This window comes from Capronia epimyces (assembly GCF_000585565.1).
Source record: "Capronia epimyces CBS 606.96 chromosome Unknown aczIQ-supercont1.10, whole genome shotgun sequence".
In the NCBI taxonomy this organism is placed as follows: domain Eukaryota; kingdom Fungi; phylum Ascomycota; class Eurotiomycetes; order Chaetothyriales; family Herpotrichiellaceae; genus Capronia; species Capronia epimyces.
The window spans coordinates 911,878-934,796 of record NW_006912913.1 but is presented as its reverse complement, the minus strand read 5'-3'; the positions used below and the strand labels follow the sequence as shown (position 1 = coordinate 934,796).

The following is a 22,919-nucleotide window of genomic DNA, read 5'->3' as shown; positions in this document are numbered from 1 at the left end:
GTCGACCGACACCTGTGGTTTGGATAGATATATAGGCACCTAGGTGATAGGGTGACCGGGTTTATCCCTCTGTAAGAGTGCAGCAATTGCAGCAATGGCCCTGGACAGACAATGTCAATGGTACAAGGGCCTAAGGCTTAGGGGCCCTGACTGGAAGCGGCCTCCTAACCTAAGCCCTAGCGACTGACCGTGATAGAAAGCAAGCAGGACACCTAATCTTACAGTGCTGTATCTGTATCTGGGATATAGTTAATGTTAATAGGTACTTACACCTACTACTAGGTGGTGTACCTAGGTACCTATATGTACCAACCATGACTCAGCGTCGTCTGGGGAAGAGTGAGTTGCATAAGGTAACCAATCCCAATCCGGTCCGGTCCGGTCCTGTCACCAGCTATCCTGGTACGAGTAGTAGATGACATTATTCGTGCAGTACGGAGTACGGAGTACACTGTATACCCGAGCACCTAAGGTAGGGCTCGACGTCGAGTCTCGTATTTCCCATTTCCATTTCCATCTCCATTCCCATCCGTATCGGTCTGGGTTCTGGGTTCTGGGCTCTGGGTTCTGGGTTCTGGGCTCTGGGCTCTGGGTCTGCACTCTCCATCTCCTAGGTGTCCCGTGTCCGTGTCCGGATCTGTCCATAACCCTCTAGGTACTCTACACTACTCCACCTCCGCTTCTGCTTCTGCTTCCGCTTCTGCTTCTGCTGGTCTCGTCGCGCCGGCTGAGTCTATTCGGGGACCAGTGACCCAGGTCAAGATCAAGGTCAAGGTCAAGACCAAGGCCTGCAGGGGTGTCGGCTACTCCTGTACTCCGTACTGCAGTGTGTACTGTACTGTACTTCTTCGGTCACGGCCAACCCTGCCTCGCTAAGCAACGAACACGGCGACTGCGTGCACAACCAGAAATACTAGACCAACTTCAGCATCAGCATCAGCATCAGCATCAGCATCAGCATCAGCATCAGCATCAGCATCAGCATCAGCATCAGCATCAGCATCAGCATCAGCATCAGCATCAGACACTGCAGCGGCACCTGAATCAATCAGTCAATCAATCAATTACTCAGTCAGTTAGTCAATCAGTCAGTCACTTATTCAGTCACTACATCAACATCGACATCGGTAATGGAATCCGATCCTGTGGCTGCATCGGCCTCTAATTCAGCATCAACCACCACCCCCTCCAATCCAGCATCAACCACCACCCCCTCCAGCCTCTCCGACCACCCGTTCCTCCAGCCCGCGCTGCATCTCCAGATCGGCATCGGCCCAGCCATAGCCATCGGCTCCCTGTCGCGCGGCAACCCGCTGACCGTGGTGCCGCTGACGACGGGCACGCTGGCTTCCGAGCCTGACTTTCCTGTTCGTCTGGTTGCCAGGCTTCAGGGCCAAGGGACGGATTATGTCCATAACGATCCGGATGGGGGTAGGATGCGGCTGAAGAGTGATCTTGTTTTTGTGTAAGTCTTGGACCTAGCTATAGGGTCTTCTTCTCTTGGGAATTTTCACATGGTCTTCTTCTCCTGGGAAGGTCTTGCTTGTCCTTCTTCTCTTGGGAATTTCTTTCTTGCCCTTCTTCTCTTGGGAAGGTCTTTCTTGTCCTTCTTCTCTTGGGAATTTCTTTCTTGTCCTTCTTCTCTTAGGAAGGTCTTTCTTGTCCTTTGATTCGTCACTTGCGCCGTCCTCATGTCTCGGGGCTGGTCCGATTATGGCTGACGGGGTTCCACGCATACACATAGTGACCTACATGGAGAGGTATGTGATGCCAATCCTCCATAGAGGTCTCTGGACTCAATCAATGAACTGTGGTCGCCGGCCACTGACATCATGTTCCAGTCCATCCATGTCCATTATACCGGCATTGTGGACATTACGACCGAAGTGCGCCGCATCCTCGGCCGCAGTGCAAACGCGAGGTCCACCGACTTCGGTAATTCGTGTATGTAAGATATCTTGACTGGCTGTCGCCCTCCTCGTAACTCTAGAACAACCCCCAGGACTGGTAGGCCCGAATTTTGCCAGACGCAACCTCTGGTCCTGGTTCCCGGGCACAGGCTGCTCTGGCACTTCTGGATGCTAATCCTTGCGTACAGTCATCCAGGTATCCTTCGAAACGGGCTCGATGCGATATAAGTCACTAGAACAGGCCTTGTTTGTCGGCGCAGGGAGATTCGTCATCAAGGACGGTGCGCTGAGCGTCGAATATCGCATTAGTAAAGTCTGTAAGGGCGAAGCGTCTGCACAAGAGGAAGACGCTCCAAGTTAATATGGTGTCAACGGGGGTAGAGAGTGCCTAGGACTCAGAGGCTGTTTCTGGGGCCGATCATGGTAGCATCGACTCGACCACACACGTTCATTCGGCGAGTAGGGGGGTCGTTTCCTCCGCCGCCTGACTCTCCACCTCTGCCTGGTACTCGGCAGAAGGGCGTTTTCTCCGCATCCAGTTCCATTTTCGTAGTCTCCACCATCCCTCTTCTCGGCCCTTCCACGTCCTGCCCGCCCATAGGCCAACCCGGATGCTCAGCCATATCAACCACAGGCCCAGCAACGTCGCCAAGACGGCAACCACAACACTGACGAAGGTCATGCTCGAGCATCGGCAGCTGAAGGGGCGAGCCCGCATCTCCCACCTCTCCCGCCATCCCAAGGGACATATGCTGGCGGACTTAATCGGCGACAAGATCCCGAACGGGTAGGAATAGATGGTGTTGGGCACACAGGTTTGGGACGTGGCGCACCATGAGCACGGGTACGGATTTGACGGTGACAGGCAAGCTGGGCAGTGTGGACGCGACCAGCAGTGGAAAAAGAGGTCCAGGTCATCCCCCGGGCTGGTCGTGGTGGTGTTGATGCTGGTTAGGTAGTGGGAGATGTGGTCTGGAAGATCGGACAAGCTGGATTCCATTGCCTGCGCCGTTGAACAGGATATCTTCTCTAGGTGACTAGTGCATCAGCTGGAACAAGATGTTCGTGGGCTTCAATTTGAGGACGGAGACCTAGTAGAGCCGAGTATGATAGGAAAGAGACGAGGCTGGTTGCTGGTCGCTGGTATCAAGCTTGACCTTTTCTGATTGGCTGCCGCGGCACAGGGCACCGGGTCTCAACGAGAACACCACAAGGACCGGTCAAGCCAATCGCGAGAGGGCACAATTTGCAAACAATGCAATGTAGTACTGTCGCCAGGAGTTGCAGTGAAGCAATATCAGACAAAGAGAGAAGACAAAGGCGGACAGGCAGCAAACAGCAACAACTGCCCGCGGTCACGTGAGGTCAGTGAGGTCACGTGGCAGCGACAAATCTTATTCCAACCAAGTCTGAGGTCTGAGATGCCCGACAGATGCCATGTGTGACTGACTGGGCTGGTACTCCGTAGGGTGCATCATTTGATATTGACTGGCGATGGCGACGATGACGACCTCTTGTGGTTCCATCTAAATCCCGCTAAGATGCGGTATGGCGGTCTCAGGCCGAAGCCAGTCCGCCGCGTCTTAGAGCCCTTTGAAAGAAGAGGATCTGGCCGAGGCTCCAGCATCATGCCCGATGACGGTAGCTTGGAGTTGAAAGAACAGCTCCCAATATCGCCGCCAATGACTCGACGATATCATGTCTTCGAAGGTTTGATGAGTGATGAGTGATGAGGATGCTGTGGGACTTGGTTTCAACCATGCCACAATTGCGGCGACAGGCCCAGGAGAGAACGAACAACCTCCGCAGCAAGCAAACAGTACTCAGTGCTCAGTTCGCGCCTGCTGTGGCAGCAGTTGTCCGCTGTCCATCCTGATTCCCCCCGTGCTCATCATGACTGGCAACGTATCAATCTCGTGGTTTGATGTTGTTAGGGGTGGCTGTCAAACTAAGGACACTGCCTTGCAAACTCACAATGAAGAAAGGCTCTTCCCATTGTTCAGGATGCTGGTAAGTGCATCCCTTTTGGCACAAACAATGCCCGAAACAAAGCAGCCTGGGGACAAGCCAGAAACCATCATAACGACAAAGAAGGCCTCCAATGATGAAAAATAGCAGATGCCAAACATAGCACCCCTGGTCATAAATCCCCCTTTAACCCTTCAGACATCTGCCACCTGCGCTTACTGCCTGACCCCAATATACATATATGGGATAGTATTGTTGTTCGCTGACGAGGGAGTCGCGGAATCATTCGGACCGATCGAACCGGCTCTTCGTGATGAGATGGTGCTACGAGGCAACACAACACAGTCGAGCGTTGCAGCACAGTTAGAGGACTCAACACATGGGACCCAGTGTTGAATAATCACGAGACCGGAGGCATTCACTACCCAACGCGTTGAGGGTCAATAAACAATTCACTTGCGCCTGCGCATGTACAAATTTTCCCTTTTCACTCTTTCCAAACTCTTGATCAGATCGACTTACCACCATCTTCTAAGCACACTTCCACCACAGCAATCATGGCAGGCTTTGCAGGCTTCATCTCCGTGCTTTCAGCTATGATGCTGTATGTGCAGCAGAAGACGAGCGATTACCTTGTCATTCTCAATCTCAAAACCCCTCCCTTCTTCAAAAACATCCTCACCCTCGGAACACCACCCCTTCCTCCTCCTCAAGTGACCAGATATGTCACCAAAACCCTTCTCAACACCCACACCGTTACGGCGGAACCATGGAGTACTGTGACGAGCGCCACCAGCGTTTACGTGCGTACTCCTCTACCTTCAGCAGCCTACACGGCAATCGTGTCAGGCCAAAACATCCACGGTCACGACAGTTACAACAGTTACGACATAGTGCCCACTCGCAGCCCGTGGCAACGCTATCATCTCCTGATTGCTTTCTTCGTCTTTTCCTGGGTACCTCTGATGTTCATCCTGACCAAGCTCTACGACGTCAGTCGGGCGAGACGGCACTACTGGCACAACGACGGTGTGCGCCAAGCCACGGAAGAGTATCATCGCAAACTTCGACAACTCGAGGTCTCTTACAGGCCTCGAATCGGCCCAGGATTCTTCGATCGTATATATGAAGAGACATATGCATGGCTCTTGCGGCGTCATCGCAAGATCGACCCATACCTGCAAAACCTCCAAGATGCCCTCACAGCTGCCTGCAACGCGGTTCTCGACCAAATCTACGTGTACAGCCAAGTGGTATTCGAGCGTCTCGTCAAGGCACTGGTCGTCGTCTCACGGGTGCTATTCGAGCGGCTATGCCGGCTCATGTACCATGTTCTTCGGCTCTTGTACTGCCTGGTCATCTTTGCCGTCATTCCGGCGTGCCAGAAGATCTGGCTCTATCTCAAGACTGCGGTGTTTTCTCCTATCCAGGAGCAAGCTGTCGAGCCGTTGATTGCCAGCATCAAGACCAACACCATGCATCACATTAGCAGCGTCCAAGCAGCTGTCGCATCCTCGCCACTGCTCAAGAGACTCAGAGAACACACCGGGGCCGGCCAGAAGCTCAACGAAGACAACCTCCACGGCCTCCCTCCGTCCACGCCTGTACAGCCCAATCATTTTTAAGTCCCTTACTCCGACGATGACGACTCTCCCCTAGACATGATCCAACTTGATCGTGGCTACTACGAAGAACTGCTCAGATCAGTCAGTCAAGTGAAGAGATTGCAACAGGAGGTGGAACGCGAGAAGCAGATTGGTCAGAAGGAGCACCAAGAATATGCCGATCTTTGCAGTTTCTCCCGTGAACGGAGAGAGAAGGCCGAAGCCCAAGCTCGGCAGGCCCAAGAAGAACTCCGAGTCGCCAAAGCCTCGACGGTGTCGACAGCAAGTCTTCGCCTGGCTGGAACTCGCGCGGCCCAGGCCGAAGCTGGTGCTGCCAAAGCCGAAGCCGCCCTTCAACAGGAGCGGACTTTGAGGCAGGCGGCGGAGGAGGGCTCCCAGGCCAGACAAGCCTGCTTGGACGAGAGGCTGGCTGCATACGGCAGTCTTACGAACGAGCTACAGCAAACCAAGGCCTGGAACGAGGAGCTGGAACGCAAGTTGAGTGACTTGCAGGCGGCCCTGGAAATGGCTACCAGGCCGGCTCCAGAGGCAATGACGCCTGCCACTCAACCAGCTCCTCAAGGGCAAGAGGGCGAGGGCGAGGGCGACTTGGGGGCACAAGCTGCCCAGTGCCAGGACAACTTCGACGACCTCTCGGAGTTTGGGCTGCTCGGTCAGGTCGACCTCCCCGGCCTCCCCGAGCCGATCGACTACTCCTGCTTCCCCGGTGGGTTCGAGGAGTTGCTCGGAGCCGACATGGACTTCTCCCTCCCTCCCGAGTTGCAGATGGAGTTGCAGACGGCGGCAGGCGACTCGTACGAAGAACTTGTCCCGGCTCAGCAGATGGACGTGGACGTGGACGTGGAGGCAGAGGGTGTCGGGGCGCGGGGCTCGCCAGAACGGCAGATGGACGATGTCCAGCAGCCCCTACAGGCACAGGGCGTCGATCTGGTGGAGTCTCGGCCTCGTATCCCGGGGTTGACTCTCCTGGACGAGAATGAGGCTGCAGGCAGTGGCACCGGTGGCAGTGGATCTGGCGTGAGCGATGCTCCCAGCCCTGTCGCCCAGGACGAGGCCGATGGCCGGAACCAGGGGCCCACACCGGCACCTCAGTCGAGTGCAGACCGGTGGAAGTTGAAGTCGCGGTCGTACGTCCCCCCCAGTCCTACTCAGATGTCAGTCAGTGCTGACGAACCTGGCGATACAGACAGCCCCCGCTCACAATCCCCATCTTCAACATGGGCAGATGATGAGATGGTCGAAGCCGTGCGTGCGATGCGCGTGTCAGAGCCCGACCCCGTCCCCGTCCCCGACCGCGCCGCCGACCACGCCGATTCCGAGTTCACCGGACTCTCGAGTCCTCCTTCAAGCCCCGGCTTTGTTCCACCAAGCCCCGTCTACGGCGCCGAAAGCCCCCGGTTTGGTCCTCCCCCAGGGGGGAGTAAGAGCCCCAGCCCCGCCTGGTCCTTGAGCTCGCAGCAATCCATATCCTGGAGCAACTCAGGCTCCGTGAGTCCCGCTGGATTAGCCGAGGTAGAAGAAGAGACCACCGACCCAAGACAAGAAACGGATGTGGACTCGGAAGAGGAGGGCGGGTTTGAAGACGTGGACCTGGGAGCAGAGCAAGCACCTACCGAGGCATTGAAACTCGATCTGGAGGAAGGTGAAGGGGAACCAGAGGAGGAAGGGGACCAAGCGGAGCTGCCGGGAACCAACGGCAAGCAACGAGAGATGTCACCCCTGACGGGAAAGAGAAAGCGGGGGAACGGAGGCGATGCCTCGGGCGATTCCTCGGATGAGGAGGAGGAAGAGGATGACACGGACTGGTCGGTGTTCGACGTTTACAACTCGGGCATCAACAAGGATGGCACCAGTCTGTCAAACCCACAGCCACAACAAGCGGCCTCCACGGCACCGGCACCGGCTCCAGCACCAGCATCAGGCTCAAGGTCGGCCCCGCCACCAAGCCAACGCGCCCGCATCACCGACACCAAACTGCAATCCCGGTCCTCACACGGGCGGGACGGCGACTACGTGCACCACACGGCATTCCTGAAGGACAAGTGGGAGTACGCCACAGAGTTTCGAGACAATTCCGACGACTTGTTGGTGCCGGGTCCGAGGACCAAATACGGCTGTCGCGATCTGAAATGCAAGATCCAAAAGGTGGGCCATGACTGCGTCAATGGACTGGCCGATCTCCTGCAAAAACAGGCGGAGGAAGAAGCGAAGGTGAAGCAGCGAGCGGAACCAAGCGAGGTGATTGAACTGTGACTCTGACAGTGAGACAGTGGAGGACCAGGAGGGAATACGCGGGAGGGGCGCGGGCGGAGGAAAGGAGGAAAGGAGGAAGGGGGAGTGACATGGCCTGTCATTTCCAGCCATCGCAGAGCAGGGCCTCACATTATATTGCATTGCTTGGGAGTGGGAGAGGGAGAGGGAATCGGCACACACGGTCTTGCTTTTGCTTGCATTGCATTTCTTGTTTTCTCTTCATTGACCTAAGTCCAACAGGTCATCAAAAGCACGGCGTACGGCGTTCGGGGTTGATTGTCAGTTGAAGAGCACGACGCTGCCATGCCACAGGGGCAGTGCAGTCGATCAATTGACTCTTTATGAACCATCTTATGTCTTCTGTTCCACTGGATCATGTTTTAGTCTTTCTTCAAGTTCCTGTGGAAGGCTCTTCGTCCTGCTTCATCCTGCACCGGCCGTGACCGTAATCGTAATCGTCCTGGTCCGGCCTTGATGCGAGGAACTTGGGAGCGCAGGCGCAGGCGCAGCAAAGAAGGTGAGAAGTAAAATTGTATGAGAATGAGAATTCCTGTAGGGGTTACTGCCTGGACAATAACGTGGTGCTGGTGCTGGTGCTGGTCCTGTTCCAGTAAATCTAGTAAATTCTAGCTACTTACTTACAGTGGGGAGGGAATACGAAGTACGCGGCTGCAGACTGCTGTCTTTTCTTACGACCGAGCGCCGGCCATAAGGGAGGCATCGCCAGTCTTTGGTGTCTACTATGTACCTTGTATTATGGACATGTATGGATCCAGTATCCAATCTGCCCTGCCGAGAATCTCTTTCTTCTGTCTCCCTCTCCTCTCCCTCATCAACCTGAACCTGAACCTGAACCTGAACCTGAACCTGGACCGAAGAGAATAGAGCCACAGCCCAGCGACAGCAAGGATCACGCCGCCACCACCATGAGCAACTCCAACTCGCCACCCGACGACGCCGAACCGGCCACACTCCCGACAGAGAGCAACGACGGCCACGGCATCAGCCTCGCCTCCAAGCTCCTTCGCGCCGTCCAAGCGGTGCTCAGCGAACTCGGCCTGGTCGCGCTCTACCACGCCCCGGCCGACTCGAAGATCTTGATCCTACAGCGCTTCGTGCGGCTGTTTGCGTATGGCGGGTCGACGTTGATTCTGGCCTCGTACCTCTCGGACCTGGGCGTGTCGGACGCGCGCATCGGCCTGTTCATGACGCTGACGCTGGCGGGCGACGTGCTGATCAGCTTCCTGCTGACCCTGATCGCCGATGGGCTGGGCCGCAAATGGATCCTGGTCTTCGGCGCCGCGCTGATGACTGCGAGCGGCATCGTCTTCGGCCTGTCCGGCAATTACTGGGTGTTGCTGGCGGCGGCTATTTTGGGGGTTATCAGTCCAAGGTGCGTACTGTTACTACTACTATTCCTATCACTACTACGCCCACTACTACTACTGCTACTATTCCTCCTACCGCTACTACTGCTACCACTACTCCTCCTTTCTGCCCAGCAAGAGCAAAGAGGCCAGAGACTCCAGTGATTGAATGACTAGCTGACTGACAAACCTCTTCCTGACTGTAGTGGCAATGAGATCGGACCGTTCAGGGCCATTGAAGAATCAACCCTGGCCCATCTCACCGCCAGCCAGCACCGCAGCGACATCTACGCCTGGTACTCGCTGATCGGCACCGCAGGCACGGCGCTCGGCTTCGTCTGCTGCGGCTGGATCATCACGTTTCTCAGACACGACAAGCACTGGACGTCCGTCCGGGCCTACCGACTGGTTTTCTTCATCTACGCCAGTGTCGGCATCGTCAAGCTGGGCCTGGCTCTGCTCCTGAGTAAGGAATGCGAGGTCACCAGCCAGCCCAAGTCAGCCAACGCGACCGAGACCGAGACCGCGCCGCTACTGGGAGGCAACGCCAACGCCGACGCCAATGCCAACACCAACAAAAACGCACCCGCCAGCAAGGGCGAGACCAAGAAGCGCTGGTCATTACTGCCGAACATCAGCAAGGAGAGCAAGGTCATCCTGGTGCAGTTGTGTATTTTGTTCGCCTTTGACAATTTCGCCTCAGGACTGGCTCCAGTGTAAGTGTGCTTGCCATCCCATCTATCCTATCTGCCGTCCGCCGACAAGACAGTTACGTACTCCGTACTGTTGTTGGAAAGAAAAGACTAGACTCGCTAATCCAATCCATCACCCATCGGCAGATCCTGGGTCACGTACTTCTTCAAGCGCAAATTCGACCTGCCCGAAGGCAAGCTGGGCTCCATCTTCTCCGTGACCGGCGTCATCTCGGCTCTTTCCATGCTGGTGGCGTCGTCGATTGCCAAACGAATCGGAAATGTCAAGGTACGTTCAAAATAAGAAGCCTTGGTAGGCCTAGAGTGGGATTTCTTGCGGTTCCGCCCCTCAAATTGGCGTCCGTCCAGCCCAGCTCATGGCAGTCAGCTCTCACCCTTTGAGGGTTTGTAGCCAAGCCAGCACATGATGAAGAAAAGAGAGCGTGCGAAGGAAGGGACAGAACGTGAAGAGAAGAGAAATATGACTGTGGTGAAGAGAAGAGAAAAATTTTAATATGGTCAAGAGAACAGGCTAACTAACTCACTTTTATGACAGACCATGGTTTTCACCCACCTCCCCTCAGCAATCTGCCTCGCCTTGATCCCCATCCCCTCAACCCTCGGCGGCGCTCTTGTCTTCCTGATCGGACGCTCCTGTACCCAAGTCATGGACGTCGCTCCCCGCTCCGCCTTCCTGGCCGCCATTGTGCTGCCGCACGAGCGCACCGCTGTCATGGGCACCATCAACGTAGCCAAGACGTGCGCCCAGAGTCTGGGCCCCGTCATCACCGGCATTCTGGGCACCAACCATCTTTTCTGGGTCGCCTTCGTCGCCGCCGGCTCTCTCAAGGCCACGTACGACTTGGGTCTGCTCGCTCTGTTTGCCGAGAGGAAGAGTCGGGAAGAAGGAACCGTGGCCGGACCTGGACCTGGACCTGGACGTGACGAGGAGGAGCAAGGAGGTCGATGAGGGAGAGTGAGAGTGAGAGAGGGGTCGATGAAGGTGAGAGTGAAAGTGAAAGTGAAAGCACGGTGGTGTGCTAACACTACCCGGTAAAACGCCCCAGAAACCCATTTCGGTGCAGTAGTAGTACGTAATAACTACGTCGTGGAATCACTCGCATCTAGGGGTTGGACTGCGGTGTACTGTACGCTTGATGGTCTGATTTCACCACTGAGCAATGAGCAAACTTCTACTTCTTCAGAGCTGACTTCGGGTCCATGCTTGGGTTGAAGGTGGAAATGGAAATGGCAATGGAAATGGCAAGCGAGAAAGCAAGTGAGCAGGCAGCAACAACAAACAAACAAATCCGTATGTATTTGGAAGGGAAGAAGTGTAAAGAGAAAGAGAAAGAGAAAGAGAAAAGGCAATAGCAATGACAATAGTAATAGCAAACACAAAAGCAATAGCAATAGCAATGGTAAAAGCAATAGCAACAGCAACAGCAATAGTAAAAGCAATCGCAATTTAAAGCAAAGGCAATAGTAAAAGCAATAGCAACAGCAAACGGACAAGCAAAATGGCCATACGCCGCAAAATGCCACTCATGCCATACTAATACGTAATCTTGTATACAGTACATAAAGGGACCGCAATCGCAATCGCAATCGCAATCACAATCATGCACTGCCATTCTGCGCGGACTCGGCAGCCTTGATTTCGCCTCGCAGCCCTCCTTTGCCTCCGACCGGCCGGGCGGTAATCGACACGACCTGCTCAGCGTCGATATTGACCGTGACTTCGACCTTGGAGCCCTTGGGCAGGCCTCTGAAGACAAACTCGGCCAGGGCTTGCTTGGGTTTCCACACCTTCTCGCGGATCTCTTCGGGCTCGTCGTCCTCGTCGATATCCGAATCGTCGTCATCATCGTCATCTCCTTCCTTGCTTCCGTTGGTCTCAGGCTTGGCTTTCGGCGCCGCTTGGGTCACCTTGATCTCGCGTTCTCCTTCGGCTATCCGGACCAACACATCCCCTTGCAGCCCTCCAATCACTTGGGTTCTCCGAGCAGGCACAGCAGTCTCGGCCGGAACGATCACCGTGAACGCGTCTGCAGATTGACCGCTCACTTGGTAGCCGATCGCGGCAGCAAGGTGTGGCGTCACGGTCAGCATCTCGTGCGTGGATTGGTCAATGTCCGACTTCTCGAATTCTTGGATTAGAGACGCTTGAAGGGCCGCACCCCTTGCCGAGAGCTCGGACGGGTGCAAAGCCGTCGTGGTGGTCGCAGGGGCCAGCACTTGAGTCGACTCCGGGAAGATGGCCTCGATGTTTTTGGCAATCTTGGGTGTATGCGAGGTACCGCCCGAGAGAATCACTTCATCGATGTCCAGAACATCGAGGCCCGCCTTTTTGATCACTTCCTCGACAAGCCGGGTGAACCGGGCGAAGGTTTTCAGGGCAAGAATATCATATCGAGTCCTGTTGATCGTCGATCGGAAGTCCACTCCGTCCGCAAGACTTTCCACACTGAAAGTGGCGCTGGCACTTAGGCTGAGCGCCTTCTTGACTGCTTCAGCCTCGAGCCTCAACTTGGCCAGACTCCGCTCGTTTTTGCGTGGGTCGGACTTGTGTTTTTTCTCGAATTCTTTGGCAAAGTGGTCGACCAGGATCTGGTCAAGCTGCGCCCCACCTAGTTCGTAGTCGTGGGCCGTGGCCAAAATGCTGTACATTCCTCCTCTTGAAGCAATCACCGCCACGTCGGACCGGTTTCCACCGAAGTCTGCAACTAGCACATTCTTGTCCGCGGTAGGGTTCGATGACCGCGAGTCGTATGCAAGGAGGGCAGCAATGGGCTCGGGTATGAATTGTAAGATTTCAAGCTGGATACTCTCCGCAGCTTTGGACAAAGCCGCTTTTTGTTCATCGCTGACGTCGGTGGGCACGGCCACAACAGCCGCCGTCACAGGTTTGCCAACAAAGTCGGAGGCCGAGTTCTTCAGTCGTCGCAAGTGTCGGGCGGTAATCTCCAAGACCGAGACTTTGTTTTCCGTTTCGCTTTCTGTATCTTTTATGGAGAAGTGAATCTGACCGTCGGACTCGATAGGATGTGCTGAGGCATGGCAGGGTGTCGGGTCTATTGACTTGTAATCCTTCCCAACGTAGTCTCTGAAGGATGCGACGGTGTTCTTGCTGTTGCGGACCAACTGCGCTTTTGCTTGTGTCCCATGGTGCTCTTCTCCCTCGATATAGGACAAGACGGAAGGGATTTGACGATCGCCTTCTTCGTTGGCAATGACCTCAACCTTGCCTTCTCCGGAAATGTGTGCTATCGAACTGTAAGAGTTTCCGAAGGCAATACCAATGGCGTAGTGTTCAGGTGTGCCGGTGGCCGGCACCCCGTTGGATTCGTCACTCATGATGTTGGAGCAGTTCGAGAGCGAGAGAGAGAAAGAGAGAGTTGGTAGAGTGAATGCACTATGGAAGAAACAGATGCGGGTGTCTGAGACCCTTGGTGTGCAGTACTATTCGCACGATGAACGGCATGGAAGACTCGAAGAAAAGCATCCAACTTTTTTTGAGCCTCGCAGAAGGGGTCATGGTAGAAAGGAAGGTCAAGCGAGAGACCAGGAATGATTACATAATGATGCCAAGCCCCGACGAGGCTGACCATCCCTGGGCAACTTGCTCCTATGTTTGTAGCCACACACTGCTCAAGAGGACTCTGGGCTAATAGTGACCTAATATGGAGAAATAATAGATTCGTAGACGGAAGACAAGGCTTGAGGACACGGGGGCTTGTCACCTTTACTCTACAGAATACATGCAATTTGTTGCGACGGCCTGACCAGAGCGCTGCGGTCGGCTGGCTTCTTGCTTCGCAGCAGCCTTGGCAGGGCGGCAGGGCAATACTAGTAACGGAGGAGCATTCAATCTTTTCACGCAACAGCCTCGCCCTGGTGCCCCATGCAGGAAAAAGCCGAGTTGTTTTATTCGACCAGATGTATGTCTTGTCACTGCCTGCATCAAGACAGAGGCCCCGAGATACCGCCATGGCAACACCTCAAATAGTACTGCCTGGAGAGTATATCCCCGCTGGCCAGATTCCAACATCTCAAAAGCGCAGAATTGGACATGGCCTTCGACCAGACCCAGACACCGGCTCGTTCATGGCCACTATTGGCGGACTATTAGACGTGGACTGGCGGAAGAAGAGCGCGCAAATCTCGACACCCAATGCGCGGTACATTCCAAAACCGGGCGATCTGGTGATTGCACAATTCCGAGCATCGTCGACAGACTATTTCCACTTATTCATTAATGCGCACTCACCTCAGGCAATTCTACCACAGCTGGCTTTCGAGGGTGCTACGAAGAAGACGCGGCCGCAGCTCAAGGCCAATGATCTCGTGTACGCGAAAGTGGTGTCGGCGCAGAAGAACATGGACATCGAGTTGAGTTGCGTCAACCCATCGACAGGCAAGGCGGAGCCCGACGGTCTGGGCCCATTGACCGGTGGCATGGTGTTTGATGTGAGCCCGGGCCTGGCGAACCGGCTACTCAAAAAGCAGAACGTTCTAGCAATGGATGATCTTGGCGCCCGGCTGCAGGGTGGGTTTGAGATCGCGGTTGGCAGAAATGGCAAGGTCTGGGTGGATTGTCCAGAAGCCGGGGTCAAGGGGATCTGTGCAGTAGGATGGTGTCTCCGACAAATGGACGAGACAGACCTGGGAGAGAAGGAACAAAAGAAGCTGGTCAACAAGATCATGGCAGAAATCGAACGCGGGTGAAGCAATCTAATATCGACGCCGAGCATTCGTTTGGCGAAACACAGTACAAACTTTCAGCAAACCGAAGCGCTCGTTCGTGAGTACAGCAGCTCTGCATACAGGCTATGCACCCTCCGAACGGGTTTGCACGACTTCACGCCACCAAGCTCTCCCATGATCAACGATGGCACACCGAAGGGTTTCCGCTGACCGGTTTTCCTTTTGAGGTGTCCCTTTTGAGGTGCTTGACCGCTACGACAACCTATCTAAGCAGCACCGGAAGGTTGGAAAGAAGAAGCGACCAGGGATTGATGGGGAGTGGCTTGATAAGGATAGGACACATGATACAAGATCCATAGGTAAATTTGGGTAGTATGGGAGAGAGAGGCGACCACAACAAAGGCCGGCGGCCATCGCAGAAGCGATCAGAGGACATGATTTGCTTTTCGAAGATTTCATTGCTTGCCTGTGTACTACGAGTACATGACTATTCACCCATCACCACGAATGAGCCTAGTGCAAGGTCATAGGCCTCCTCAACAGCAAGACCTGCCCTCCTCACATTACAACAGAGTGTATGTTCATGCAGCATCTTGTCGCCTCGGCCTGTCATTCCAAGCAAAAAAGACTTTTGTTTGCGCAATAAGTTGGGTTCCAACTCTATTCGGAACCACAGTTCACGCTTGTTGTAAAGGACAATAATCAAGAATTTCCCGCCATGCTTTCGAGGAAGTCTTTTTGCAAGATATCCGGAACTCCATTCGTCGTGGGCTGGTGCTAGTCCTGGGAATCCATCTTCTATCTAGCAAAGTGATGCCATCAAGTTTTCATTCCGTTGCCGCGTAATCGTCTACTTTCTTCGGAAAGAGCAGCCCTCTGTGAGTCTGGCTTTGCCACCGGTGGGTTGGCAAAGCACAGTTGAGCAGCCGGCGCAGATGACGACTGTTTGGGCGTGGGAGAAAACGGTTGTGATGGTGAAGCAGCCGGGGCACTTGACGTCCATGAAGAAGGATCGGGGAGCTGGGACGAGAGTCTGTTGCGCACATTAGCTATATTCTTTCCGCATGCGCGGGAGGCTGATGATATTCGTACCTTCAGCTTGTGCTTGCGGGCCTCAGCCTGAGGCGTAGGGTTGAGAAGATCGACGGCGAGAACCTGAAACGAAATCCATTAGCTGGAGTTTTAAGATGAAAGCAACAGCAGTGCGGTTGATGATTGTTTGCACCGGTCGTGTGCCGTGGCGATTCGAGGGGGGAAGAATTTTGAGCTCGCCGCTTGAGCTGTATTGCAGGCTGGTGTGCATACCATTTTGACTGAGTTTTGGAATCTATTTGAGGGCTGTGTCTTGAATTGAGACCTTCTGTGATGTTGACGAGGTGCGAGAAGATGCGATGATCGATTGCAACGCTGGTTCTGTTCAATGTGGCGGTGGATTTGGCTCTTTCAGAAGTGTGCGAACGACTTTCACTTTGGACAATCTTGGCAGCAACGGCGCTAGTCCTTTCTCGAACACATCATCACGTGACCCTCAGATTTGTCCTTTCCTCGCCTCTCACTTCGTCTCTGCCTTGAACGCTCATTAGGGTCATTAGGGTCGTGAAATTACATGCATGTGCGTCTATAAGTCTAAAGTGTTCTATGTGGTATCGGATACTATATCGTAATGGACTGCGAAATGTGCGAAATGTGCTAATCGGCGTCAAAACGGGACATCCATGTCTTCTACCCTCTCTTCCTCTTCCCCCTTGTCCTGTGGTGACGCCATATTCTGCTTGATGAAGGCTGCGACAATCTCAAGATACTGTTTCCCGCTCGGCACAAAATGCCCGCCAGGATGCGTCACAACCTGTGTCTTTTCAGGGCCGCCAGTGGCATTCACCAAGGACTGTGTTCTCGCTTCCTCCACCACGCTGTCGAGACTGCCGATGAAGTGACAAGCCGGGGTCTGAATGTGCGGATCTTCGTAAAAGCCTCGGTATCTCTCCCCGGGCGCAATGAATCCACAATACGCTATACAAAACTTCAGAGGGGGGTGGTCCAATCTCTCGAAGGCCGCGGGATAGGGGATCGCCAGAGGTGACCTCGCCTGAGCCTTTTTGAATGCCTGCTTTCGTGAATCTCCTTCGAGTAATGATGCGACCATTGCCGCTAGAGCTGCGCCTTGAGAGAAACCGATGACCCCATCAAATGGACCTTCTGTCTCAATAAGGTTGGCCACCGTGTCCAGGCCTTGGTCAAGTCCGGCATACTCCGGAGGATCGGAGGTGTCTGCCCGACGCCACCATCCATAGGCTTCAATACTGTCGGCATCCTCGCTGGTACTGGGGTTGAAGCCTGGAATGTCACTTGGCTTCAGCTGTAGAGGTCCTGTGGGGTAGCTTAGGGAGATTCCCGGAAACGTCTTCAGCAGGAGCTTTTCTAGGGCGCGTGTTTTTGCGTGAAAGAGAGTGCCATTCTGCGTGTATCCATGGAGCATCAATACTCTCATCTTAGGAGCCGACTCTTTTGCGGATGGCATAATGCGAAGTGTTCTTGCTGAAGGGCTTGCCACCGTCACCGTCTGGACACAGGATGTTTTGCCTTTGCCTGGAAGAATTGTTGAGGGCGTAAATCTGGAACAAAGTCTAATCATAAGACAAACTGAGGGAATCTATTTGTAGCACGAGACACAGTAGACTGTTAGACTGTGCGAATCAGATGGTGCCCGAATGAACCTAGAGAAGGGACATGTTTGGTGGTCAAATGGCGCAGTGTCCCAGCCTCGCCGAGCCTTTCCCATGCCAAGACCTGCGTTTGGTGGGATTGTATGATGATCTGGCAGTTCAAGTCCAACTTCTCTACCAGCGTCGTCTTGATTCTTGACCAAATTCAACTTGAACGCCGTCATTTTCGTCATGCCTTCACGAACCAAGAGAAGACCGCTCTCGCAGGACCCCTACAGCTCCCCAGACGGTCCCCGCGGGGTACCGATTTGCCGTGACAAGTCCCGTCTACCACGCCCCGAATGGTTCAGAAGCTTCTTCTTCCTCTTCTTGCGCCTTGTAAGGTATCTCTCTACCACTAAGGCTGGCCTGGATGCAAGGGGGGCCGGGGGCGCTTGGCCATCACCTACAATCCCTCCTACATCGCCGCTGACTGGCTCACTGTCATATCGACAAAGATTTGCCCAGCCTACACGCTGCATGGCTCCCATCCGGTAAGTCCTTGAGGCAATTCTGTCCTGTCACCCTGGATTTCAGTGGTCTCCACGGTTTCTTCAATGGCGGGGATTCCCCAGGTCCTGCAGATCTCGAAAAGAGGATCAAATCACCCAAGTATATATATAAAAATAAGTCCTGCCTCGATATCTTCATCTCCTTTCCTCTCCAGAACAGAACATCTTTCCCTTCTCCGCGAAAGCTCGTTCCTTCCTTATACCTTCCTTCATTCTTCATTCTTCCTTCTTCAATGCTCCTTCTTCATCCCTCCTTCTTCATTCTTCATTCTTCATTCTTCCTTCCTACCTTCTTTGGGGGTTTCCTCGACTTCATCCAAATCAGCAAGATGTTCAGCACTCTTGTTGAACGCGTCAAGCGTCTTGACGTTCAATACAAGCAACCCAGGCGCGAGATTGCCAAACGGGACACCATCGTCCCCATCGCCATCGCTTCTCTCGCGCTGTTCTGTATGTGGGGGCTTGCTTACGGGCTCCTCGACATCATGAACTACCACGTCAAGGTGGCCATGGGCATCGGCCGTGACAAGGCCGCCATTCTCGCTGCTGGCTACTACGCCGCATACATTCCTGGCGCTCTCTTCATTGGTGGCCCCCTGGTCCGCAACTGCGGCTATCGGGTGGCCATGGTCACTGGGCTGTTTGGTCTGGCACTCGGCGACTTCTTCATGTCCATAGGCGCACAGAGCTGTAGCTTAGGTGGCATGGTCGCCGCCATGTTTGTCATCGGCCTAGGTGTCTCAACCTTGGAGCGCTCCGCCAATCCATACGCGGTGAACTGTGGCCCTCGCACACAAGCCACCCTACGCATCCTGGTCGCCCAGGCGTGGGCGGGCATTGGCACCGTGATTGCACCATTCCTGGCCAACGCATTCGTCTTCAGCCCAGACACCTCGACCTTGCGCCCTGTCTCCGACCCGTCTCGCCCAGGCAAATGTCTGATGCCGACCGAGAATGCATCAGCCTCTTGCGCCAATTTGGGCAGCGTCATCACCTTCTACAGGGCCCTAGGCGGGTGCATTCTCGGCCTGATGGTGGTTGTGGCATGGATCTTCTTCCGCACCAACTGGGTGCCGGAAGTGGAAGTCCCTGAAGCACCTGTCACTGTCGGCTGGAGGCTGTGGAAGCATCCGTTGCTGTCGCGGCGCTATGCCCGGATCTGGTGGGGTGTTTGCGCCAATTTTGTCAATCTCGGTTGCCAAGTGACCTTTGCACAGTTTTTCATTGAGCATATGAAGGTCAACGCGTGCGCCAGCGACAAGTGGGCGGCCGTGTGCATGTCATTTGCCCAGATTGCTTTTGTGGTTGGCCGGTTCGTCGCTGCTGGTCTGGTGACCGCCCCCAAGATCTTCAAGCCCCGGTACGTCCTGGCTTGCTTCATCGCCGGCGCTGTGGCGACGACTGCCGCAGGCACATCCATTACCGGCTCCGCAGCAATCTCGGTGGCTGTCATGGTCATGTTCTTCGAGGCGCCTTCTTTCCCGATGATTTTCGAGAGCGCGACCGCTTCATTTGACGAGTGGACGCCCACATGCGAGACACTCATGATTGTCAGCATCTCCGGCGGTGCCTTGCAACCTCCGTTGATGGCAAAGTTTGTCGAAGCTGTCCGCATTTCCACGGCTTGGTCGATGACTGCAGCATGCTTCTTCTTGGTCTTCACGTATCCTTTGGCAACCAATCTGATCCCGTCGTTCAGAAGGGCATTGGACAGAGCCGAGGTCGGGGTGGACACCGTCACGGACGAAGAAAAGCGGGTTGTTGAAGACGGTCAGGGGAGTAGTGGCGTCCTGAGTCCTGAGCGGAGCAAGGCGTCCGCCGAGTCAAGAGTTTCGAGGGTTGACGGCGTTCAACCGTCGTTTTGACCCAACTCCTCAACGTGACCGTGCGCCGGTGTACTTTGCATACACCCGGGTTGCAATGAGTGGGAATGGCAGCCTCGCCGGCCAGGGGCGGGCGATTGTCTTGGGGTGACTTGTGAGCGGCGACCGCCTCAAGCACAAATTTGTCGTTTTCATGGGTGGTCATGGGCTGGTTGCGTTTGCGTTGGGCCTCTGGAGCATGTGTCCTGGGCGGATCGTGGAGTCTGGCGTTCTTCTCGAATATCTCCCACACCAATGTGGGATGAGACTGTCAATCTCAAGAATGAAAAATTCTTGTCCGTGTATATAATCATGATGATCAAGCATGCCAGGCCCAGAAGAGGCAGGGCATTAACGACTAGTATTACAAGGCCCTTCGTGAAAGGACCAACACAATAATCTCTGACACAGCTGTCAAGAATCAAGATTTTCCGAAGCGATCTGATCGCCTTTTCCCTGTACCATTTGTCACTGGAGCAGGTGATGTTGCCTTTTTGCGACCGGTGGCGGTGGCTTTCTTCTCTGTGCCAGGTGACTTCTCTTGCTGTTTCTTGCCTACTTTTGTAGGTTTGCTGGGTCTAATGGGTTTCGTGTCCACATCTGGTTCTGTCTTGACCTCTTCCTTCGGCCCGTCCTCCCCAAGTGACTTCCTGCCTCTGGCGGTAGTCTTCTTTGGCATCACTTCCTCCTCACTCTCGATTTCCGCAGCGGCGGCTTTCCGTTTCTTGCCCTTCGATTTCTTTGGCTGTTCGCCAGCATCATCAATCACCTCCGCCTCGCTCATTTCTTTCACCACAGGCCCGGTTTTCTTCTGGATCGAGGGCACAACAGCACTGGTGCGTCCACCGATGGTAAGAAACTCGATCTTCTCGCCGTTGGGCATCGTGTTGGAGTTGTTCTTCTTTCCCTTGCCCCACCGGTGCCTGAACAGCCAGTCGTCGGGGAACTTTTCGGAATCGCCCAACAGTTCAACCGCGGTGCTGCAGATATAGTGAATGGATTTGTGCAGCTGGGTGATTTGTTCGTCCGTCAATGTATTGGCGTACTGTCCAGGGTGGATCTTTGCATTGTACATGACCTCGTCGCCGACCCAATTTCCGATCCCACTGATGTTGGCCTGATCCAGCAGCATGGCCTTGATGGGGACTTTTTTCGCCCTGCACTTTTTCTTCAACCACTCGACGGTGACAATGTCTTTGTCGACGACTGGATCTGGCCCGTTTTCTTTCAAGGGCGAGACGTTTCGGATCTCTGCGGCCGGGCAGTCCACCAGTCTGACTCTTCCCAACCGTCTCATATCCACAAACGCAGCTTCAACAACTTCTTCCCCATTCTCCGGCTTCGTCTCAAGCATGAATTTGACGAACTTTGGCGGCCAGGGTTCGTTCTCTTCGCCTTCTTTGGGTCGGTAGTAGTATGTGTGTTCAGACTTGAACTTCAACCATCCGGACATCCCGAAGTGCATGACTGGGTGAGGTGGGCTGGACATTATGATCCAGAAGTATTTTCCTTGTTGGCCTGCATCGACCACTTTCTTACCAGTCATATGCTTTTGGAACTCGTCTGCCGAGGTGCCTGCTTTACCATAGACAATGTTGTCATCCGTAGCCACGACTTTGCCCAGTGTTTTGCCGACGAGAAGTTTGCGAATGTAGTGCACTGTCCGCGCGACTTCGGCGATCTCAGGCATGTTGGCGTTTTCGTTGAGGTGGGTGCTGACGGGAGCGAAGCTGTCGTAGAACCTGAAACGTCGGACAGTGCCCGTCAGAGTGATCTTAATCTTTCTCCCGGTGTCAGGCTTGAGTGCAGCTGCTGTCAGCGACGGCGGAAGGGCTGCCACTTCTGAAGTGAGAAGTGGACGAGAGATCGGGGTCAGGGACAGGAACGTGGCACCAGTTAGAAGTCTAGAGATCCAGACGACAAAAGAATGCTACAAGGTAGATAATATGGCAGACGGACCGTGGGAGTCAGCAACGCGTATCGACGTGTAAAGTGGTTGTACTGTACGGTATACGGGCCAGAGTAATTCAGGCAGACGCAGGGTTGATGACGTAAAGCGCAGCCTCGCCCAGCGCCCAGTGCGAGTTTCACCAAGTATGGCATCTGTCCCGGGCTCAGGCTCAATGCTCCACCATCATTGTGCCTCTAATCCATGCCGACTGTTAACTACCTACACCTACACTGTATGTGTGCTGCAAGGTAAAGAAAGATACCGTTATTATTAATTAGTCTGTACCCCTAGATCTTCACCACAGATCATCTGAGTTCTGTGTCGACAGCACTTCATTCTTCAGGCACTCCCTCTCCATTCCCTCCCCAAAGCCGCCTCACACCGGTCTTCTCGACTCGAGCTCGACATCGACATCAACACCGACATCGACAACCACCAAGCTGGCGTGGTTCTGGGCAAATCCATCCGCTTCGACCTCCTCTTCCCCCTCCTCGCCGGCCGTACGACCCCCTACCTCACCAGGCCAACTGCCCCCCTCTTCCGCCCCGTCTTCTGCGGCCGGTTCTCGACTGATCATGTCCCAACCCACATCTCGGCCCACACAGCTAAACCCGCAGTTCTGCTTCAACACACGGGTCCTGCGTGACTTCCTGCGCCTCTCACGCGCCAGTATCGACGACAGCATTTCGACGAACCTGAACGCCTTACTGACGCCGGCATCGACGTCCCCCTTCAACCCTTCATCCACGTCGATCCGCAACCCGACCCTACCCTCGTCGCTTCTGACCAGGCAACCCATCCCACATCAGACGACTCGAGCATTTCTCGAATCCGTCCTCTTCCCGTCGTGGAGCTCACGGTCTGAAGTTATTTCGTACTGCACTTCTGTCGCGACATCACCGGATCCGGACGACCCGGACGTGATTGAGCGGGAAGCCATGAACAGGAAAGATGCGGACAGGATCATCGATGAACGGTTGGATCCGTATTCGGCGCGTTTCTTCCCAAAAGAACCCAGGACACAACAGCTCGCGGCGCTGCTGAGAAATGAGAATGCCGTTGAATCTATCGTGAGGAACAGGACGTGGGGTGTCGTGGCGGAGCGATGTCAAGATGTCGAGCCTACGTGGGAACAAGCATTCGACAAATGGCGGGAGAGTAGGAAATAAACCAGGTGCCTGCTCACCCAAGAAGTGAATCAAGAGTTGGAGACAACGGCCACGGTCAAAAGAGGTTGAACCTGAACCTACCGGCTTCACAGGACATGGAGACTCAGAGCCAAGTTATAACGAGCCTAACTCCTGTAGGACTGACTGTCTGCCGAGGAGAGAGCATGTAACACCAAGCATCCCGTGGACTGCACATACACA

The 22,919-nt window shown here is 54.5% G+C and overlaps 11 protein-coding genes across 11 annotated transcripts; 7 read left to right on the top strand and 4 right to left on the bottom strand.

Annotated features, from left to right (window-relative positions):
- Positions 1 to 1,130: 1,130 nt before the first annotated feature.
- Positions 1,131 to 2,271, top strand: A1O3_09898 (uncharacterized protein; the record flags this gene model as incomplete). Its single annotated transcript, XM_007739989.1, has 4 exons — positions 1,131 to 1,465; positions 1,745 to 1,760; positions 1,842 to 1,935; positions 2,099 to 2,271. The coding sequence occupies 4 exons, from the start codon at positions 1,131 to 1,133 to the stop codon at positions 2,269 to 2,271; spliced, it is 618 nt and encodes a 205-aa protein (XP_007738179.1).
- Positions 2,272 to 2,481: 210 nt separating this feature from the next.
- A1O3_09897 (uncharacterized protein) lies at positions 2,482 to 2,871 on the bottom strand. Its single transcript, XM_007739988.1, has one exon. The coding sequence runs from the start codon at positions 2,826 to 2,828 to the stop codon at positions 2,589 to 2,591; it is 240 nt and encodes a 79-aa protein (XP_007738178.1). The 5' UTR covers positions 2,829 to 2,871; the 3' UTR covers positions 2,482 to 2,588.
- A 1,564-nt stretch (positions 2,872 to 4,435) lies between these two features.
- Positions 4,436 to 5,503, top strand: A1O3_09896 (uncharacterized protein; the record flags this gene model as incomplete). Its single annotated transcript, XM_007739987.1, has 1 exon — positions 4,436 to 5,503. The coding sequence occupies one exon, from the start codon at positions 4,436 to 4,438 to the stop codon at positions 5,501 to 5,503; it is 1,068 nt and encodes a 355-aa protein (XP_007738177.1).
- A 36-nt stretch (positions 5,504 to 5,539) lies between these two features.
- A1O3_09895 (uncharacterized protein) lies at positions 5,540 to 7,756 on the top strand (the record flags this gene model as incomplete). Its single annotated transcript, XM_007739986.1, has 1 exon — positions 5,540 to 7,756. The coding sequence occupies one exon, from the start codon at positions 5,540 to 5,542 to the stop codon at positions 7,754 to 7,756; it is 2,217 nt and encodes a 738-aa protein (XP_007738176.1).
- A 926-nt stretch (positions 7,757 to 8,682) lies between these two features.
- A1O3_09894 (uncharacterized protein) lies at positions 8,683 to 10,785 on the top strand (the record flags this gene model as incomplete). Its single annotated transcript, XM_007739985.1, has 4 exons — positions 8,683 to 9,149; positions 9,330 to 9,839; positions 9,963 to 10,104; positions 10,372 to 10,785. The coding sequence occupies 4 exons, from the start codon at positions 8,683 to 8,685 to the stop codon at positions 10,783 to 10,785; spliced, it is 1,533 nt and encodes a 510-aa protein (XP_007738175.1).
- Positions 10,786 to 11,435: 650 nt separating this feature from the next.
- A1O3_09893 (uncharacterized protein) lies at positions 11,436 to 13,172 on the bottom strand (the record flags this gene model as incomplete). Its single annotated transcript, XM_007739984.1, has 1 exon — positions 11,436 to 13,172. The coding sequence occupies one exon, from the start codon at positions 13,170 to 13,172 to the stop codon at positions 11,436 to 11,438; it is 1,737 nt and encodes a 578-aa protein (XP_007738174.1).
- A 633-nt stretch (positions 13,173 to 13,805) lies between these two features.
- On the top strand, positions 13,806 to 14,543 carry A1O3_09892 (uncharacterized protein; the record flags this gene model as incomplete). The annotated part of the gene is made up of 1 exon (XM_007739983.1): positions 13,806 to 14,543. The coding sequence occupies one exon, from the start codon at positions 13,806 to 13,808 to the stop codon at positions 14,541 to 14,543; it is 738 nt and encodes a 245-aa protein (XP_007738173.1).
- Positions 14,544 to 16,221: 1,678 nt separating this feature from the next.
- Positions 16,222 to 17,040, bottom strand: A1O3_09891 (dihydrofolate reductase; the record flags this gene model as incomplete). Its single annotated transcript, XM_007739982.1, has 1 exon — positions 16,222 to 17,040. The coding sequence occupies one exon, from the start codon at positions 17,038 to 17,040 to the stop codon at positions 16,222 to 16,224; it is 819 nt and encodes a 272-aa protein (XP_007738172.1).
- Positions 17,041 to 18,065: 1,025 nt separating this feature from the next.
- On the top strand, positions 18,066 to 19,601 carry A1O3_09890 (uncharacterized protein; the record flags this gene model as incomplete). The annotated part of the gene is made up of 1 exon (XM_007739981.1): positions 18,066 to 19,601. One exon carries the CDS (start codon positions 18,066 to 18,068, stop codon positions 19,599 to 19,601), a length of 1,536 nt encoding a protein of 511 aa, XP_007738171.1.
- A 418-nt stretch (positions 19,602 to 20,019) lies between these two features.
- On the bottom strand, positions 20,020 to 21,288 carry A1O3_09889 (formamidopyrimidine-DNA glycosylase; the record flags this gene model as incomplete). The annotated part of the gene is made up of 1 exon (XM_007739980.1): positions 20,020 to 21,288. One exon carries the CDS (start codon positions 21,286 to 21,288, stop codon positions 20,020 to 20,022), a length of 1,269 nt encoding a protein of 422 aa, XP_007738170.1.
- Positions 21,289 to 22,124: 836 nt separating this feature from the next.
- Positions 22,125 to 22,718, top strand: A1O3_09888 (uncharacterized protein; the record flags this gene model as incomplete). Its single annotated transcript, XM_007739979.1, has 1 exon — positions 22,125 to 22,718. One exon carries the CDS (start codon positions 22,125 to 22,127, stop codon positions 22,716 to 22,718), a length of 594 nt encoding a protein of 197 aa, XP_007738169.1.
- Positions 22,719 to 22,919: the final 201 nt, after the last annotated feature.

Excerpts from the sequence above, each read along its gene's own strand:
- A1O3_09897 (XM_007739988.1), bottom strand. The coding sequence starts at position 2,828 with ATGACCTGGACCTCTTTTTCCACTGCTGGTCGCGTCCACACTGCCCAG.